The sequence below is a fragment of the Manis javanica genome, chromosome 11, assembly GCF_040802235.1.
Source record: "Manis javanica isolate MJ-LG chromosome 11, MJ_LKY, whole genome shotgun sequence".
In the NCBI taxonomy this organism is placed as follows: Eukaryota; Metazoa; Chordata; class Mammalia; order Pholidota; family Manidae; genus Manis; species Manis javanica.
The window spans coordinates 112,848,794-112,867,832 of NC_133166.1; the positions used below are offsets into that span (position 1 = coordinate 112,848,794).

The 19,039-nt window shown below is 55.3% G+C and overlaps 1 protein-coding gene across 6 annotated transcripts in view; it reads right to left on the bottom strand.

Annotated features, from left to right (window-relative positions):
* Positions 1-603: 603 nt before the first annotated feature.
* Positions 604-19,039, bottom strand: part of AP2A2 (adaptor related protein complex 2 subunit alpha 2) — a 109,402-nt gene continuing 90,966 nt past the window's right edge. For 4 of the 6 annotated variants that reach the window (XM_073217370.1, XM_073217369.1, XM_073217374.1 and 1 more), the window contains 14 exons: positions 18,477-18,645; positions 17,090-17,227; positions 14,481-14,663; positions 13,770-13,867; positions 13,075-13,306; positions 12,806-12,979; positions 9,171-9,331; positions 6,275-6,357; positions 4,337-4,426; positions 3,519-3,642; positions 2,338-2,390; positions 2,184-2,253; positions 1,939-2,073; positions 604-986 (listed from right to left, as the gene is read on the bottom strand). In XM_073217370.1, the coding sequence (XP_073073471.1) occupies positions 722-986; positions 1,939-2,073; positions 2,184-2,253; positions 2,338-2,390; positions 3,519-3,642; positions 4,337-4,426; positions 6,275-6,357; positions 9,171-9,331; positions 12,806-12,979; positions 13,075-13,306; positions 13,770-13,867; positions 14,481-14,663; positions 17,090-17,227; positions 18,477-18,645 (1,975 nt within the window). In that variant the 3' untranslated portion in view covers positions 604-721. Of the gene's footprint in view, positions 987-1,938; positions 2,074-2,183; positions 2,254-2,337; positions 2,455-3,518; positions 3,643-4,336; positions 4,427-6,274; positions 6,358-9,170; positions 9,332-12,805; positions 12,980-13,074; positions 13,307-13,769; positions 13,868-14,480; positions 14,664-17,089; positions 17,228-18,476; positions 18,646-19,039 lie in introns of all 6 variants that reach the window. The other 2 variants (XM_073217371.1, XM_073217372.1) reach the window with 1 other exon arrangement.

A 19,039-nucleotide genomic window follows, 5' to 3' on the forward strand; every position in this document is an offset into this window, starting at 1 on the left:
GCAGTGTGGCACCTGCTCACCCTCGGCATGCTACTTCCTGAGCATACACACAGCTCAGCCTCTGCAGACACCAACGCCTGTGCCACCCCAGACCACGACTGCTACCCTGGGGAAACAGCACCAACAGGTTAAGGCCACTGTATGGGCAAGAGGCCAGCTCCCCTTCTAGAATCTCCACCACCAGCCCACATCTAACCCTCCAATCATAAACAGAACCAGTCCTTAGCCACTATGGTGACAGTGAGGTCTCAGACTGCCCAGCAGCATCACAAATACCCCGTGAGAACACAGGACTGGGCAAAGAACAGTTATATCCAGCCAAGACGTGTGGTTGTGTCAACAGTCACTAAAAACAAAAATGTTTCTAATTCCACATTTAGAACACTGCCCCACAAGACACCCGCCCACACAGCTGCAAGCCTGCATGCTCGGCACTCCCGCAGCCAGCGCCCCAAGGATGGCACCCAGGGCCAACCACCTGCCATAAAAGCCAAAAGCTTAGTGAAGATACGGCCCCACTGCAGACAAGAGTCAGCAATGAACTGTCAGCAGCAGAGCAGTGGCATCTTGATAACACTTGACAGCATTTCAAAAACATCTCCATTTTCATTCAAACTTGATTTCCCTTTAATCTGCAGATGTGACCACAGAATTGTCTTCATTTCTGTAGGAACCGATCCCAGACCCATGTTCCCTCCTCTGCCTCGGCAGCTGTGCAGGCTCAGCCTTTCCCTCTTCCACAGCACCCTGGCATCCTGTCCCTGCCCAGGACACGGTCTGAGTGGCAGGCTGAGAGGCCATGTGCCACGCTGTGTGGATGGGGCATTCTCTGCAGCACGGTCGTGAAGACAGACGATAGAGATGAGGAGCAGTGCACACAGGCAAGCCTGATGCTCCGTTCTCGCTGGCTAAAACTGCTCTGACAGCAGCTCACACAACCTCTGAGAGACAGTCTCCTTACTCGTGCGCAGCGTGAGCCGGTACATCTGAAAGCAAATGCACAGCAGGTCAGTGGCCGCCCCAGGGTTCCGTCAGGGCAGTGGCGGCCCCAGGGTTCCGTCAGGGCAGTGGCGGCCCCAGGGTTCCGTCAGGGCAGTGGCCGCCCCAGGGTTCCGTCAGGGCAGTGGCCGCCCCAGGGTTCCGTCAGGGCAGTGGCCGCCCCAGGGTTCCGTCAGGGCAGTGGCTGCCTCAGGGTTCCATCAGGGCAGTGGCTGTCCCTGGGTCCTATCAGGGCAGTGGCGGCCCCAGGGCCTGTCAGAGCAGTGGCAGCCTGGGGCCAGGCCCTGCCCAGCAGTCACTCAGGCTCCTCTGCTCAGCCCTTTGCTGGAGGCACCTGCTGTTTTACAAAAACCTGCTTAGCAAACACACTGCCAGCAGTTAAAATAACACTTGACGGTGATGTGTGCCAACATGCTGCTGGGGACAGTACAAATCTGCAGCAACTCTGAAAAGCAATGTGGAGCTTCTTGGGGGGTAACTGTGCAGGCACTGAGGCCCAGCAACTCCACCCTGAAGGTTGCCCAAGTGTAGTGAGAATGGACGTCTGAGCAAAGACATGTCCAGAAGCACCCACAGCAGCCCTATTCACAGTGGCCAAACCAAGTCAGCTCAGCTGTTGTCCACACTGGGTACACCAGCTGGGCACGTCCCCAGAGGAGGGCTGCATGGCCATCAAGTGGGCCCCCTGTGGACACATGCAGCAACATGGTGACGGTGACTGATGGAGCTTAGGGCCAGGCCGAGGAGAGGTGTGCCAGGGAACACTTGGGGGTGATGGAAATGCTCTTTTTATATCAATGGGGTGGCAGTGGTCACAGGTATACACACTTGTCGAAACTCATCAGACTACTGCTCTTAGTACCCATTATCTCACTGTGTGTAAATTATCACACAAAAACCAATTTCAGTGTATTTAACCATTTCCTCAAGAGGCCTGACCTGGGCTTGTAGATTTGGCTCCAAACGCAGTAAGCATCCGATCTGGGTGGTTCTGGTATGTACGATACCAGCTCCCACAAAATTTGCAGGATTAGGATCAACTTCTTCAAGGAGCGCAGGACCAAACCCAATAATCTGTGCAAAGCAAACAGGCGAGTCGGGACACTCGGGATGGGGCACAGGTGGCCCTCTTGGCAGCCCCAAGCAGGGCCCTGACTCAGAACAGCTTTCAGCACAGCGTTTACCTTGGCTTTGGTGATCTCTGTGTCCATGGGATGCTTTGCTTTGAAAATGTTCTGCACTTCCTGCTGGGGACTATGAGAAGCAGACAAGCTGAGGAGACCCACCACATCTGGGGCACAGCGCCCTGCGCCCACCCCATAGGGCTCACCAGCTCACCTGCCGAGCTGCTTCCAACGCTGGAAGAAATCTTGAGCAGCCATTTCTGTGGGCTGGAAGAATTTGTTGAGTGTGACAGGCAGCTTAACGGACACATTCTGAAAGGTGCCCCCATACCTACGGCAACACAGAGACATGCTGAAGAGCACACAGACAGCCCAAAGATCTGCAGCTAACGGGAGAGCCAAGTCCCCGTCTCTGAACCACAAGACACAGGAAAGACCTGGGTGTAAAAGGTGGGCAGGCCTCCATCTCAGCCGGTTAGCCAGGCGCCTTCCCCTGGGGGCTGTCCTATCAACAAGGGCAGGCGGAGTGTTCTGGAAGGACGAACTAGGCAGAGGCTGGCTCCTCCTCTCTGTACAGATGAGGAGGAACCGTGGCCAGTGCAGGAGCCCTGCCCCTGGCAGCATGCTTCAGGCAAGGGGACACCAGCACCAGGAACCCACCTCTTCACCCTCCCCATCAGTCCTTTTCTTACAGCTTCACGTTGGTTTAAATTGTGTGGGGGTTTTTTTTCCCATCAAAAGACTAAGGAAAGAATGAAATAAAAATTTGCATGTCTATTTCCCTAATTCTACAACAGTCTTCAGTTCTCTGTGTTTATAATGTTCAAAAACAACGTTAGCTTTTCCAAAAGTTTAACCTTACAGACACTCAGCAGGACCTGGGTGGTCATGTGTACTCTAGTGCTGCCACCAAAAATATGACAGTAGGAACCAAGTAGCAACACGAAACCCATTTAAAAAAATAATTAAAATGGCATGTGCTCTTGGAGTACAACTGTGCAGAAATGCACACACCCAGGTGTGTATGGAGGGACCCGTTGCCCTGCAGCTGACTGGTGGAGGGGCAGCAAGCCAGGCAGTGGTACATGAGACTTGGCCAGCCCCCAAGCTGTGGGGCAGCCCGTTCACAGCTGGCAGACACCAGGCTCCACGAGCCCTGGGCATGCCTCCTCTCCTCTCACTCCCACACTCCCTGCCACCCAAGCGCGGTGTATGTGGCAGTGCCAGCATGGCCCTGGGCTACCCCCTCCATCCTCACAACACCCCCAAAGCAAGGATGCTGTGGCACGCGAGGACAAAAGCCCCCAGAGACATGGCTGAATGCGGGCTCAGCCCCTCCACACCCCCAGCCCCTAGCCGGCCCAGCTGCAGAGCACGGCAACCTGAGGCTCCTACCTGAACTGGATGTTGAGGACGGGCGCCTCCATGAAGTCAGACACGCACTCAATGTTGACGACCTGCTGCACCTGTGCACCCCCGTCCACAGTCGGGTCCACAGGCTTGGTCTGCAGGCTCAGACGTGGATGAGTCAAGGAGCACATCAGTGTTGGGCAAACAGATCTCAGCACCCGGGAGTGAGGCCAGTGTGCATAACAGGCCTCCGAGCTCACATCCAACTGCGCAGAAGCCTCTACCACAGTAGAGCCTGCTTATGTGCATTTTTTTATGACTATTTGAAATGCTTGCCTTTAACAGTCCACACTTAAACATATTTATCTTAAAATAAAAATGGATCTGACCTGTGGTAAGGACATGTCTTTTCCAGGGAAGGCAGCGTCCTCCTCTGTCAAGCTGGGGCCTCACAAGCCTCCCTTTATGTGGTCAGCCCCTCCACAGAGGAAAAGATATGTGGACACCAAAGCTGATATCAACTGCAAGGCCCTCACCCTGTTTCTGATAGTGATGGGGCGAGTCCCCAGTCTGGACACAGAGCTGCTGGGCACAGACATAGGCTCGTCCTGGGCATGGCCCTCAGTCTCCGGCAGCTTGCTACCCCTGGGAGACTCCAGAGTGCAGAGGGACCAACAATGTCACAGGAGAACAGAACAAGGGAAAAAGAAAGTGACTCAAAAGACACCTGCACGCCGTTTTAATGTGCACAGCTCGGTTCTGGAAAGGTCACCTAGCACTGCCCCAGCACTTGGATACACAGCCCTCCTCCAAACCCCACAGCACTGCCTGACGGGGACACAGGGTAATGGGACCAAGGATATTGGCCTGAAGGTCATCTGAACAGATTAGTGTTGGAGTGAAATTTAAGAACTGCGTGGAGGTTTTATTACCATAAAATATAAACATTCGACCTAGAAGGAAACAAGAACAATCTCTTTCACAAATATCCTGAATACAACCAGCAGAAAACAAGAGCCCCCATTCAAGTTGAGCTTCAGTGAGGTGCTGCAATTCCTGAATCTTGCCACAGTAGTCACAAGATCACAGCTCTCAATATGAGGGGCTCCTGCTCACCAACACCCCATGGGTGCAGCCCCCCCACCTTCCCAGGGTAATGGGCACCCATAGAACAGGCAGCAGCCGTGAACGCCCCAGCTCTCCAGGACACCAGTCAGCACTGCCACACTGTGCCTGGACCCCCTGCCCTAGACAGGGTGTCTGGTCTCCCCTGCAAACCCAGGCCCAAGCCCCCTGAACCCCCTGCCCTAGACAGGGTGTCTGGGCTCCCCTGCAAACCCAGGCCCAAGCCCCCTGCTGCTGCAGCTGGTGAACCTGGGCCGACGGACTGGGAGGGCACTCCAGGCCTTCAGTATCCATGGCACAACACAAGTCTTCATGCAAGCCTTCATAAATGTTTTATATCCTTTGCATTCAGAACGAAACATGAACCTCAAATACCCTGAGAAGGACAAGCTGTTTGGCATCACTCCTTCCACGATTTAAGAAAACAATACCAAAGCCCAGCTGAAGCCATCACGACCCCCAGTCTAACACCTGTCAAATCAGGAGTAAATATCATAGTCCATTTTCAACACAGTATGTCCCCCAAGAATTATTCTGTTAACCCTCACAACATCCCTAAAGCTCCCTGGAGGGCAGCTGTGCTATTTCTCTTTCTTTCACATTTTCATTTGTTTTTATAAGCAGAGAAAAGTGAGTTCTCACAAGGCTCCATGACATGCCCAAGAGGGAGGGGGCAGTCATCAATCCACAAGTGCTCCCCTCACCAGCAGTCCCAATGGTCATGGGGCATAATGGGGGTGGGGGGGTGGGCAGCTCAGAAGCTTTTCTTTTTTAATTGTGGTAAAACGTATATAAAATTCACCATCAAAACCATCTCTAAGTGCACAGTTCTGCAGTATCAGAACATCTGCATTGTTGTGCAGCCATCCCCACCAGCCCTAGAACTTTCCATCTCCCCAAACTGAAGCTCTGTGACCACTAAACACCCCCTCCCCTCCCCAGCCTGGGTGCCACACCCCGTGTCCACGGATCTGAGGGGTACAAGCCCTCCTGGGAGGGGGACTGCACAGCGTCTGTCCTCAGATAGCCTTGTTTCACTCAGCACAATGACCTCAAGGTCCATCCATGCTGCAACAGGGCCAGAATTTCCCTCCTTTCTAAGGCTGAGAGACACGTGGACGGACACATTGTGTTTTCTGTCCATTTGTGGATAGACATTCTAGCTACTGTGAATCATGCTGCTGTGGACATACATGTGCAAATATCTCCTTAAACCCCGGCTTTCAATTCTTTTGGGTACAGACCCAGAAGGAGAATCTATGGTAATGCTATTTAATTTTTTAAGGAACCCATGCACTGTTTTCCACAGTGACTGCACCATTTCACGTTCCCACAGTGACGCACAGGGCCTACTTCATCCACGTCCTCACCCCAACTTAGGCTTCTGGCAGCCGTCCTGGCGGGTATGAGGTGGCACCCAGCTATGGGTGTGGTCTGCACCACTCTGACAACTAGTGGTGAGCAGGCATTGGTGGGCTTTTGGCCAGTCGTTTATCTTCCTTAGAGAAACATCTACTCAAGTCTTTTGCCCATTTTTTAAGTGGGTTGTTTTTCTGTTTTTGAATTGTAGTTCCCTACATATTCTAAAAACCAGATCCTTATCAGATGTACAATGTACAAATATTTTCTCCCCATATTACTAAGAGAAGTTTTCACTAAGTAATTAAAACACATACCTAAATTCTGCCGAAATTCAGACTTAAGTCCAATTTGAAGCAGCTGGTTTTCAAACAAGACACCATTATTTTTACAGACAAACCTGGGGGAAAAGGAACAATATGTGTGAGTCACCTAAAGCCAGTGAATTAAAATACAAAGATTGGTTTTGAAAAAGAGTTTAATGAATACTAAAGCCAGGAAAACCTCTGTGGGACACAAGGAAAGAGAAAAATAAGAAACACTGCAAAGAACACTACTGTGAGTGCCCCCTGGAGTTGGAGACTGAGCAGAGAGCTGTGACCCAAGCATGCCCAAAAGGAGGCCCTGCCAGGGGAGCCAGGCTCTGCTTTCCAGGACAGTGTCGCTCATGGACACCAAGGTGCAGGTGCACAGCAGGTCCCCTGTGCATAGCACCAGGGGCTCAGCTCGCCCTGTCGCCACCCCCCGCCTCCTCAGGCAGGGCTGGGGCTCACCCCACACAGGGCCGTGGTTTGCCTCCAACGTGGTACCTACTATACAGAATCAGAGGGAAATAAAATAACGTGTTCGCTTTTACCTCAGAGGAGCTTAAAGCATTCTGGGCTCCTCTAATGTAAATCATAATTATGAAACATCTTGGGACCAAAAGAATGGGGTGAGGGGCAGGGTGTCCCACAGTCAGCCAGCCGGGCTGCAGGAGAGAGCGTGGAAGAAGATGCAGTCCTGACGGGACAGGGGAAGTGGGGGGAACTGAGACAGGTACTCCAAGGTAGCAGTCTGCACACCCCAAAATCCCCATGCCCAGCTGTGCTGTTGACTTGGAGAAGCTCAAAGCCAGTGATGCCTGAACTTGTCGCCCTGTGTACGGACTGCGCTGCAGGCGCCCACTCAGGGTCCACAGGTTGCAAATATCAGATAATCATATAAGACCATCAGCACCATGCCGACCTCAGCCACTGCGCCCCCAGAAGCCACCTTAGTCAAAGTCAAATCAGGACTAAGTCACCCAGTCTCGAACACCGTTAGTGAGGAGACAGCTGAGCCTGGCTGGCTCTGCCTTCACACCCACTCACGCCAGCTGGCCCAGCACACCACCCTGAGGGCTGCAGCTACCCCTCTTCTTCACGCAGTCCCCCAGGTCCCAACACAACAGGCTCTCCGTCCAGTGCAAGCTGCGCACTGGGGCAAAGAGCTTCCTGAGGCAAATGCAGCCCATCTGATAGGCATGACCTTCCACACACACCCAGGATGACACATCCACGCACCTCCCGAGCTGATCACTCAGGCACTCCCAGGACTCTCACAGAGCAGGCAGTGCAGCAGACAGAGGTCCTGGACGACACAGACACAGGGTCACTGCCCACCCACACCCAACAAAGACCCACAGGTGGGCCAACCACCCAGACGGGAGGTTGCAAAGTGGGTGTGGTACAGCAGGTTTCGACTTAGCCACTTTAAACTCACATCTTTTGAGGAGATGAGAAGGGCAGCAACCTATCGCCCCCTAGGGACAGAAGTGGCCCAAAAGCCAATGTCTGGCTGGTTGCTTTTTTCCTAGGGTCATCCCCACCAAAACTTGGCCTGTGGCATCTGTGGGTTGGTGAGGACAGTCTGTGCTGCCCAGGCTCCACTCCAGGAGCTGTGGCGGCGTGGATGGAAGCACGCTGCACCTCCAGCTCACCAAGCCCAAGGCAACACCTCATCACCCTCTGCAGCCATGTCAAGGCCCAAGGAGTCTGACTCCCATGCCCACTGGACTGCCTGGGACCTGCAAGATGAAGCCAAGGCCTCGGGTTACAGGGCACCAGCCGTCCTTCCAAGCCTTCCACCAGAGGCTTCAGAAATACAGGAGGCCTGTGCTCAGGAACGCAGTGCTCCCAGAGCCCCTGGGGGACACACATGTACAGCGAGGGCTAGGACACTGGGTGAAGCCCCTGTCAGATCACCCCCCAGACCCAGACGTGCAGCTTGGAGCCCAGTGCTCTGCCAGGACACGTGCTGCTTTAGCACGTGAGGGCCTTGCAACCCAGGGTCTGCAGGGCTGTTCAATCTTTATCTCAGCAGTTCTAAAAGCAGCAAGAAGTCTGTGTTCAGCTATAGCAGGCAATGTGCACCAACCTGCCTCTCCTCGGCCACTCACCAAGCACCGGAAGTTGGAATTAGTGGGCAGCAGGAACACAAAGAGGCAGCTCAGGAGTCCTGCTATCCCCGGGACGCCAAGGACATGGGCCCTCCCTGAAGGTGCCTGTACGGCCAGTGACAGAACTGGTCTCCGCTCGCCACAGAGAACGAGCCCTCCCGCACCTCCCAGCCAGATGTAAGATCAGCAGAAACCAAGTAGGGACAAAAGCAAGCGGGGAAAAAGGAACAAAATCTGCACAGCAAAGGAAGGGGAAGGAAGTGAGCTAGGAAGTGCAGCTTGACATTTCTATTTTGAAAATGGGGAAAGAGGGGCAAAGCGGGGAGCCTGGGCTCAGTACACAGTAGGTACACACACACCTCGGTGAAGACCAGCTGGTCACAGGATGGAGCCCACCTGGGGACAGAGACTTTGCAGCATAAAGCAGCGACTATGCATCTGGAGAATGTTTCTGAACCAAAGGCAGGGCGCCCAGACTGAAAGCAGCCTGGGCAGGGGAAGGGGCCCGGGTGAGGAGAGGAGCCGGCAGGACGGCTGACTGGAGGCCAGTCACCGGGCCCCTCCCTAAACAGGTCTTTCTTCCTGTGAGAACATGAGCTACCTGTGTCGGTGGAGGTGGGCGGGCCAAGAAGGCCTGGGGTGGCTACAGAGCAAACCTGTCCCCTCTGGCCAGTGAGGGACGTGGGAGGTAAGGCCCACAGCCCACTCCATCCAGCCAACTGCTGACTGGGGCATCCGGACAGATGGTCAGGGCAAACAGCGTCCCTGTCTTCAGGACAACAGAGTCAGACTACCTGGCAAAGTTGTCCTCGGAGCCAGGAGCCAGAGGCGCCACCACGGAGGGCGAGTCTGAGAACACGTCCACGAGCAGCGCACCAGAGGAGGTGGAGGGGCCTGCAGCGGCAGCGGGGGCAGCCCCCAGACCCAGGAGGTCTGCGGATGGAGAAGGTGTAGACTGGAAAACAGGGCAGGAGGGCGCATCATCAGAGCTGGTCCACACGCCAGCCCCAAGTGAGCCCCAGTGCCGGCGCACTCCCCACCACCGGCACACCACTCCCTCCCACCCAGGCTTCCCCTGCACCAGGCTGGGCTGGGCAAGGGCCCAGCAAGTGCGTGGGTGGCCCTGAGGCAAGACCAAGGATCAGCACATTGAAAGATTAGTCCCAATCACCCATGATGGAAAAGTAGCCAACCTTTTTTCACAGAAGTTATCTGAATGAAAAAGAAGTTCTGAAAAAAGTTCTGCCATGAAAGTAATCCAAAAAAATGTCTGGTTTAAGGAATAAGACCATGCACGCTAGCATCTATCATCCAAAAAGAGAGTGTGTGAAAGATGAAAAGTAAACCAAATAACTCCTTAGGGTGTATTCTGAGCTTAATCGAAGTTGTATTGGGCCCTGGAGGCAAGGCAGATAAAAAGCCCCCAACACAATTGCTGCTGTTAGATCCCTGGCCAAAGAACAAGGCCATTCACACAGCAGCACACCTCCTCCCCACTCACTCTCCCAAACAAAGCAGCAGCTCCCAGCTTCCTCCCCGCCCACCCACCAGGCCCAGCACAGAAAGCCAGGCTGGTCCCACAGGCACCAGAAGAGGAGGGGACCACAGAGGAGGGGTCAAGAGAAGAAACATCAGACATTTCTGCAGAGTCGGGAAGGGTCTGGGTGATGCCCTCTCAAAGTGGCTCCTGGCCCTCCCGGCACCCAGGACCCAGTGGCCCATGGTGCCACCTCACTAACACAAAAGGGTCAGGAGCTCACCTCAGGTGGCCTTGAGCCCTGCTGTGAATCATGCAGGCCAGGAATCTGTCATAACTGACACACCGGCAGCCTGAATGGGGTCATGTCCCCCACACCATCCACTGAGACTTTTACGACTAGTTCCTGAAGGGCTTTACTCTTTTTATTCACAATTCAAATGCTTATTAAAGTAGTAAAGCCTTTGGTCCAACTGAATCCAACAAGCACCCCAAAAGTTACCACACACAAAAGCAAGGCTGTTCTGTTGGGAGGACCCACTGGGAAGCTTGCCCCTTCCCAAGCTCAGTGCTGGCTCTGCCCCGAGGCATGTGAGGACTCACTGGTCTCAGGGAGACACTCCGTGGGGGCCTGCCTGGCACCACCTGGCACATGAGCTGCATCCCCTGTGACAGCTACGACAACAGGAATTAGAACAGCACAGGTGCTCACAGGGCCAGTGGGGTATGGGCAGGCTCCAGGAGGGCTGGGCAGTCACCAGTAGCCCCCAGAGGCAGCCTGGCACTGCTACAGGTACCCTAGATACACCGACGAGCAGCCAGGAGCGACAGGTGCTGAGGGCCCACACCCACGGGACTGCAGGCTGCTGTGACAAGAAAACCTTCTGGCATCATTTAGGACCCTAAATAAGATGTCCAGGGCACTATTACACCAAAGTACAAGTGGTTTTCATGTCACCCCAACATCTCAGTGCCATCTGAGGCTGTGCAGGAAGTCTTCCAGGGGAGAGCCCCACTCCTTGGTCCTGCATCCCTGCCACCACCAGCACGCCCAGTTCCCCCCACCTGAGCTCTGAGGACATATCAGAACTCACACAATCACACTGCTGTCCAGTGCCAACACCACAAGCTTTCAACCTGCTCACAGCCACCCACGTCTACTTACTGAGCATGCACCTACCAGGCAGCACTTACAGTCAGAAGCGGGCTTACAGCCTGAAGTTGGAAATGCTCCTTTAACAGGAGAGAGCCTCCCTCCCCAACCCCCAAGAATGTGTCCCCTAATCGAAATGTTAAATCTTGTTCTGGAGTTCCACTGAACTCTGGTCTACCTTCCAGAGCGGAGCTCACTGCTCACATCCAGGTTACAGAAGTTCCACTGAGTTCCTACTAAGCCGCTCAGCCACACGCCAGAGCCTGGATCCTGGGCATCGCTGGACAAACCCAAGGTAGGGCCAAGAGTGCACATGCCTCTTGAGAAAAATCAAGTAGGAACCAAAAAAAGAGACCAAAAGCAACCATCAGAAAGGACGTCAAATCCCATCTCCTGTGCTCCCGCCAGCATTCCTCTGGCAGTCAGAGCTGCAGGGGAGGAAGCCATGCACCTGGGCTGTCTGCCTAGGTCCAAGGTGGGCCGTCAAAGCCTCCCTGGAGGCAGCCCACTTTGCACGCACGTCTTCCCTCAGGAGCTGCCGCAAGACGGGAAGACCCCCATCCAGCGCTATGTAAACATCAGTCCACAGACAAACCTACGCACGTGCCAGCTCCAGAATCACAGCACCGCACTGAACCCAACCCATCAGCAGACCCTCTGGTACGAGGATGACCTTCATGACCTCTTCATAAGGAAGCATCTGCTCCCAAGAGGAGACAGCCAGCTATACTGCCTTCAGGCTCCAAGTCCACCTCATGCCCACAGTTCAAGTTCAAAGGCACTGGGTTTGTGAGGTCCTTCAGGCACAAAGGGAGAAGACCACCTGGAGAGAAATCTAACATTCCCTCCAAAACCAACCCATATGGAAGTCAAGCAGCCAGAAGCCACAGAGCAGGCGTCAGCAGGTGACCCCAAGGGTCCGGACCAAAGAAGGCACCTTTGGAGAGAAGGTGTCAGGGTTCAGGTGAGCGGTACTGACTGTAACAGGACCCCAAGTGAGGGGCCAGGCCAGGCGTCCCTGGCCTGAGCAGTGAGACACACATTCAATGGGGACAGACAAGCCGAGGTGAGATCAGGCCAAGTGGACCCACCAGGAACACCTGAGCTCAGACACAAGCTAAGCACATGGGCTCACACCCCCTCTGAGGCTCCTCCTCACAAAGATCACTGGCTATCAGTAAGTGGCAGCATTCACATCACTGGACCAGCACCCTGGAGAGGAAACCAAGCCCTCTGGACCTCCTGTCTGGCCAAGCAGAAGGCCCACAGCCTGGGGAGCCAATTGTAGTGCCAAGGGCAGGATGCCTACTTCTTGGAGCTCCCGCACCAGGCTGGGAAACGGGGAAACGCTCGGGATGGCGCCTCCCACCTGACACAGAGGACACACTTCCACTGTACGTGAGTGTTCTCACCATACCACACATGAAAGGGAAACTTGCTCTAGTCCATTTCAGGACTAGAACCCTTTGAATAGAGCATGAGGTGGGTCCACACTGAACCAATGAAGGGTAGGCCTCCTACTTAACACTGTCCCGTGGAAGGGCTGAGTGACCACATTTTCTAAAGCAGAAGTCAAAACAGAGGATCTGGACGCTGATTCTGGACGACAGCCTGAAAGACAGTCTAGAAGACAGGGCACGGGAGTTTGGTCAGACCAGGGCCTGGATGAGGACAGTTGCTGGGGGTCCCTGGCAAAGGAGAGTGCAAGGCCTACGCTTGGTGCCACCTCTTGGCATTTTCCTATTTAACAACATTCTCCCAAATCTTGGAGCAGGCGCTGCCCTCAGGAAGGGACCCACCGTGGTGCTGGCACCAGCTGTTGCAGGCTCAGGGCCCCCGTTGATATCGGCGCCCCTCTCCCGCTTGGCCCCCTCCAGGTCTGTCACAGTGCTTGGGCCCTTCTTCTTCTTGAGCTTGGCCAGGATGGAGGACTCGCGCTCTGGAAACGGGGGCATTTCCTCCAGGACAGTTGCCTGGTGGGAAAGAAGCCCAAGGTCAGCATGGCTCACAGCCCCTTGGCATTCAACCCCAGAGAAGGGTGGGCTGTGAGGTGGGGCAGCCTGCACACCAGGATGTCGGTGCTGGCCACGGTGCTGAGCCTCAGGTACTCCACGGCCCGCTGCTGCAGCTCCACGTCGGCGTTCTTCAGTTGGCTGTCGCTGCGCAGCACATCCTGGATGGTGGGCTTCACCTCCGGGAAGAGGTTCACAAACTTGATGTAAGTGGACAGGAGCAGCGCCCTGGTGGGCACGCTGCACAGGTGGAACTTGGAGTGCAGCAGGTGGAACTGGACCAGAGGGCTGGGGACAGGGGGCACAAAGTCACCACCTCACCTCCAGCTCCACCACTGCTCAGCCCGTCACCCACACATCCAAGCCCTGGCCCCCCAGAGTCTCACCAAGAGGGGAAGGGGAGTGAGCAATGCTCAGGGTACCCAGCCCACCTGGAGCCAGAGCTGCTCCTGTGAAGGAGGTGTGTCTGGGGAGGCATGCACCCCTCTGCCAGACTGAATGCCAACTTCCCCTTTGAATAATGTTAGCCATGTGACCACATTCCCACATTTTTAACTAGAGTCCCTGTTTTCTGCATAGTTTGTAGGAAAATAAAAAGATGTCCAATCAGAGTGGAAGAGGTCTGGGCTCTGGGCTGTCCAGACAACCTGAGGATGTTTGCCAGCCTTACTCAGACCACATCAGGGGGAGAACCAAGAGACACAGGCCCAGATTCAATGCAATGCTCAAGTGACCCCAAAGAGTCTCCTACCTGGATCTTGGGTCCCCCGCTATCAAGTTTCCAAACTCCCCCAGGATGTAGCCACCGACTTTGACGAGGTTCTCGTGGCACGCCGGGGCCTGAAGAGCCTGTGAGGCAGTGAGCAGGTGAGCAGACACAGGGGAGCTCAAGGCCCCGGGGAAGAAAGGCACCGCAGAGCTTCAAGTGAGAGCAGCTGAGCGGCGGCGGCTCTCCTGAGGAGTTCTGCTTGTTCTATTAGTGCAAGCGGTCCCCAAAGCTTCCTGGAACCCCCCGATTTTTGCTCTCACCCCTTCCTTCCCTCCTGCACGCCTGCAGATGGTCCAGTGGCAGGGTAGCCCTGAAGGCAGGGGACATGGCCAACCCATCCCAGAAGAAGAGCAGCACTCCCGGAAACCCGACACCCATTCCCCAGGCAAGGGGGACAGGAGCACAGAAGCGCCCACAGGGGGCCCCAGGCCCCTGGCTGATGAAAACCGGTCATGCTCCCTGGGCACACCCTGCACATGCTCTCATGCACACAGAGACAAGCCCAAGGCCCCAGTCCCAAGTGATCTGCTCAGACGGCCCCTAGAGCACAGAGCACGCCACCGTGGCTGGCAATGTGGACAGCCAGGTGCGACTCCGGCTGGAACCTCCCTGAGTGGTTGGTGGGAGAGGAAAGGGCAGCCAGCAGTGCCCCCCAGAGAAGGGCTCCTCCTCCAAGGGAGCAACAGGACGTACCTCGAACACCGTCTTGGCAGCATAACCCTGCACGTCGTCCCGGTTGGTGACGATCTGGATGACGCGGTACCACACCTCCTCACTTACGTAGTCACCGGCAACCCGGATTAGGTTCAGGATGGTGTCCACATACCATGTGTAGTCCACGGCGTACTTCTCTGCCAAGATTGCAACCTTCAGCACCTGCAGAGAACACCATTCAGGGCAGATGCCCATGGGCCCCGCAACAGCATGTGGCAGCTGCCTGGAGGCAGCACACGGGCTTCAGAAGGACCCAAGCAAGTGGGCCAAAGCTCAGGGATGCACGTGGGAAACTTCCACCAGGTTCTCACAGGGGCCCAGAGAGTTTGAGGCTCAGAAGTTTAACTGAGGAAAGCCAAAGCGCCCTCTAGGAAGAGACAGAGGAGGATGCAAGCTAGGAAAAGGCAGGTACTCCCCCACCCCCCACCCCTAACCCCCAGCACCTATACTTCTGGCCTCTTCCCATTCTGGTGGCCTTTCTCACCCACCTCCCTCCTCCCCATGGAGTCACTCCCTGACACCCCCATGCCCTGGGGTTCTGCAGGCCACGTCCTCTGCCCAGGGCAATGGCACCAGGCTATCTGAAACCAGGCCCCTGGCTTCCCCCAGAATCCTTCTTGTACTAAGCCTGCCCTGAACAACATCAGCTGCCACACCTGGATCACACCACTCCCGCAGCTGCCCACGCTTAGGGACACTGTCAACCTGACAACTGACCTTCCTGCTCCTTCACTCTCCCAACAGTGCCTCCAGAGCTCCTGCTAGAGCCCAGACCACCATCGGCCTATTCTGCCCACCCTCTAGCCTCCAAACCAACTCTCCATAATGACTAGAGCACCATTCCAAAATACGCACCTTGTCACTGCCCTTGACTTAAATGCTTCCAGCCCAAAGCTCACTCCAAAGTTGGGCACATGGGGCCCCTCACCACCACGCTGCCCAGTATCACTGCTGCACATGCCCTGCTCTACCTCCTGAGCTACCTCCTGCCTCCCAGGGGCCCTCTGTGCCTCTATCCTCTCCTGACAAGCCCACCCCTACCTCCTGCAGGAGCCCCCCAGCACCCCGTGATGGAGTTGCCTCCCCAAGATCTCCCGAATCCAGGGTTCTGCCTCCAACCATCCTTACCACCCCCCACAAGCAGGTCTGTTGTCCTGCCCACCACCAGTCCTCTCCGTGGACGAATAGCTCCCCATGGGCAAAAGGCTCCCTGCGGGCAGGGTGTGTGGTATGTCTGGTATGATGCACAGAAACTCACCTGGGGACTGAGGATTGCCACTCATCATTTGAAAGGGAGTAAGACCCACACTCCAGACCATAAAACCTGCAAGTCACCCCTTCCTTCTCTGCTTAGAACAGCCCAGGCCCACTGCTGGGCCATACCCCACATGGCCCCCCAGCCCCACCACACACTCAACTCACCTCCTCCCCACATTCCTGTTCTTGGAGCTTCTTGCCTGGAGCCAGACTCCTCAACTCCTCCTGCCTCCCCCAGCCACCCTAACCCTCTTTCCTAGCGGGTCAATAGTTCAGCTCAAGGGACACTTCCTCTGAGAAGCCTTCCTTGATGTTCTGCTCTGGGGCACCCCATGCTCCTTGCTGAAGCACAGTCACATGGTGAGGAGCAAGGAGCACACCGCACTCAGCAACCAAGGGGCAGCCAGCCTGGTTGGCCACAGTGGCCACAGCCAATCAGTAAATGAACCCCTATATACTCGAGTCTTATGTGCAGACACACATATTCAGAAGCTCCTGGCCGTTTCATTTCAAACCAAAACACCAGCCCACAAGCAATCTTGAAAGTCAGTCACGGCTCGCTCTGACACTGGACACTCTCTACAAAGTTCCCAAGGAAGATCACCTGCACTCTGCTCCCCAGAAAGACAAGTAAGAAATGCCTTCGAAGGACGGAGAAGCTGAGAAGCCAGCTGGCCTCAACCACTCGCCTCTCCACACAGGTTCACCCTGACCCTGAGAGGCCTTGGAGAAATCATGCCAGACCTGCACAAACCACACACAGCTCAGGCCCTCCTCTCAGCTGGCCAAGGACAACCAGGAATCTCGTGCCTTCAATGTGCACTGGGTTCAGTCCTTGCCACAATCAGTCAGCATCTGCTGAGCTTTGGCATTCCATTCGGCATGTGTGCCCACTTGGCAGATGACAAAATAAGACTGGAAACTAAAAGTCCCACACAGGACACAAGGCTCAGGTTCTTTCCCTCCCAGACACATCAGAGAAGAGAACATGTCGAGCGAAGAAGTGTGAGCCCAAAGGCTAACTAACAGCCACAGAGTGCTGCCCTCGGGAGCATGAGCTCACGCTCACCTCAGCTGCAAGCCCAAGGCCTTGGCAGGACCCTGAGAGGCAGCAGTGCTTCACCAGAAGGGTCGTAATGCCAGAAAAGCTTGCTAGCAGGGGCCACTTAGGGCTATTTGGAAACTGACAGCTTCCACCGGAAATGATTAAAGAGCTAAAGCAAAGCATCTTTCATTCAGTGTTGAGTACATTCTCAACAAACACCAAAGAAACACTTCACTGAGATTCACAGGCGTCTGGCTAAGGCAACACAGAGCCCACCAGAACTCACAATCTCCTCTCGAATAGAGTAGTCCGCTGTCTCCAAGTAGCTCAGCATCTCGGCCACGATCTGCTGGGCATTGCTGCGGTCACACATGGCGTAGAGGAGATCCACAGCCCGCTGCCGCACACTCACATCTCGCTCCGTCTGGGGGCAGGAGACACAGAGTGAAGCACTTGCACTGGCCAGACCTGGGCTGGTGGATGGTGGCCATCCACAGCAATGCCACAGGGGCCAGGCCTGTGTGCACCAGGCTCTCCCATGACCCTGGCCCAGCCACTCAGGTGCCCACCCTGCTCTGCCCCAATACTCACTCAGAGCTCTCTCATTCACCATCTCAATGCCAGGGACCCCAGCAGACTCTAGTCACACAGAGCCTCTCACATGCCAACTCAGTGCCCTCCCTGTCCTGTACCTGGACAGGTCCATCTGGACTCCCAGAATCAAGCTCTGTCCCTAGACGGTGGTCAGAGGCCTCCTGACTGTGTCACAGACTGGCCCCGTCTGCGTAACCTGGGAGCTTGCGAGGGTGTGAGCCTCTCGGGCCCTCCCCAAGGCCTGCTCATTAGCCCCCTCAAGGAACAAAAGCCCAGCTGCCCCTCAGCACAAGGACAGCATGAGAGGCACTAGCAAAGGGCAAGTGGGCTGCAAGGCAAGGGCAAGCCTTTCTGACTCCAGGCAGTAACGGGACCAGACACCAAGCCCAGGCCAGGAGGGGTGCAGAGCCTCACAGCTAAACCCCAAGGCTTTGGATGGCATCCTCTTCAAAAGACACATGACTATGGTCTGTCAGAGGACGTACAGGCACAGAGGAGCATAGTCAGGCCTGTTTTAACTCTCAGACCCGCACCAGAACAGTGGGTCTGGAGCCCACCTGCCCACCGTCAGTTCCCTAGTGCTCTCACACTAACAAGTAGGGGTACAGTGGCTGTCTCTGTGTCCGACCCTGAGGAACGAGCCCTCATAGCCCACTTGGAAACCCATATGGCAGACAACAGGAACAGTCTTAACTGAGTTCTTCCAAACTCTGGAATTTTTAATTCCTTGAAAAAAGTGGATTTTCTTTTGCAAAAGGTGAGTTTTCTTGGAAGACAAGGACAAAATATTCTATCCTTCTACCAAAAAGAATTGTTTCTATTAGTTCAAATATTTACTGTGACCCTGCTCATGCAAGACACAGATGCTACGTGTCACGTCATCTCACAGGCAGCAACAGCAGGGAGGCGTGGACTCAGAGCAACAGCATGGCCAGACTCACTCCAGGGCCCAAGCCATGCAGCCTTGAGTGACAGCGGGACTCTGACAAGCTCTCACCAGGCTGCTGCACCAACCTCCTGTGACCCAAGGGACAGGAGCCCCGAAGTGACGCAAGACTCCCAAGGGGCAGAGGGCTTGCCTTCAGAGCGTTGATGACAGTGTCGATGTGCGTCTTGACAGCCTCGTGGGAGAACTCGGAGCTGGCCAGCGTGCACATGCTCTCCAGGGCCAGGTAGCGCAGGTTGGTCTCCCGGTGCTGCAGGAACTGGCCCAGCTGGTTACAGGCACGGACGAGCAGGTTGGGCTCACTGCATGGACGGGAGAAATGAGTTGGGTGGAGCACCTCAGCACACACCTCACAGATGGCCCACATGCAAGGCAGCATGGCAGTGGTCCTGTCACCCATGTTTACAGCCACCAAGCTGCCGAGGGAAGATGTTGGGGCCTTCCAGGAAGCAGAGCCTTTGATATAGACCTGCAGTGGGGCTCCCATGCACACTGGTCTTTACTACATTAGAGTCAGCAGCAACGTCTCCAAGTGTGCGTGCAGGCCAGCACCACCTTCACAAAGGTGGTAACACAGAGGGTCCCTCACAGACCAGGTCACCCCCCAATCCTGCCCCAGCTAATGAGCTCACACTCAGGGCCTTTGTCAAGTGAAGCCAGACACACGGCCTCAGCTAGAAGCAACCAGCCTTGGTG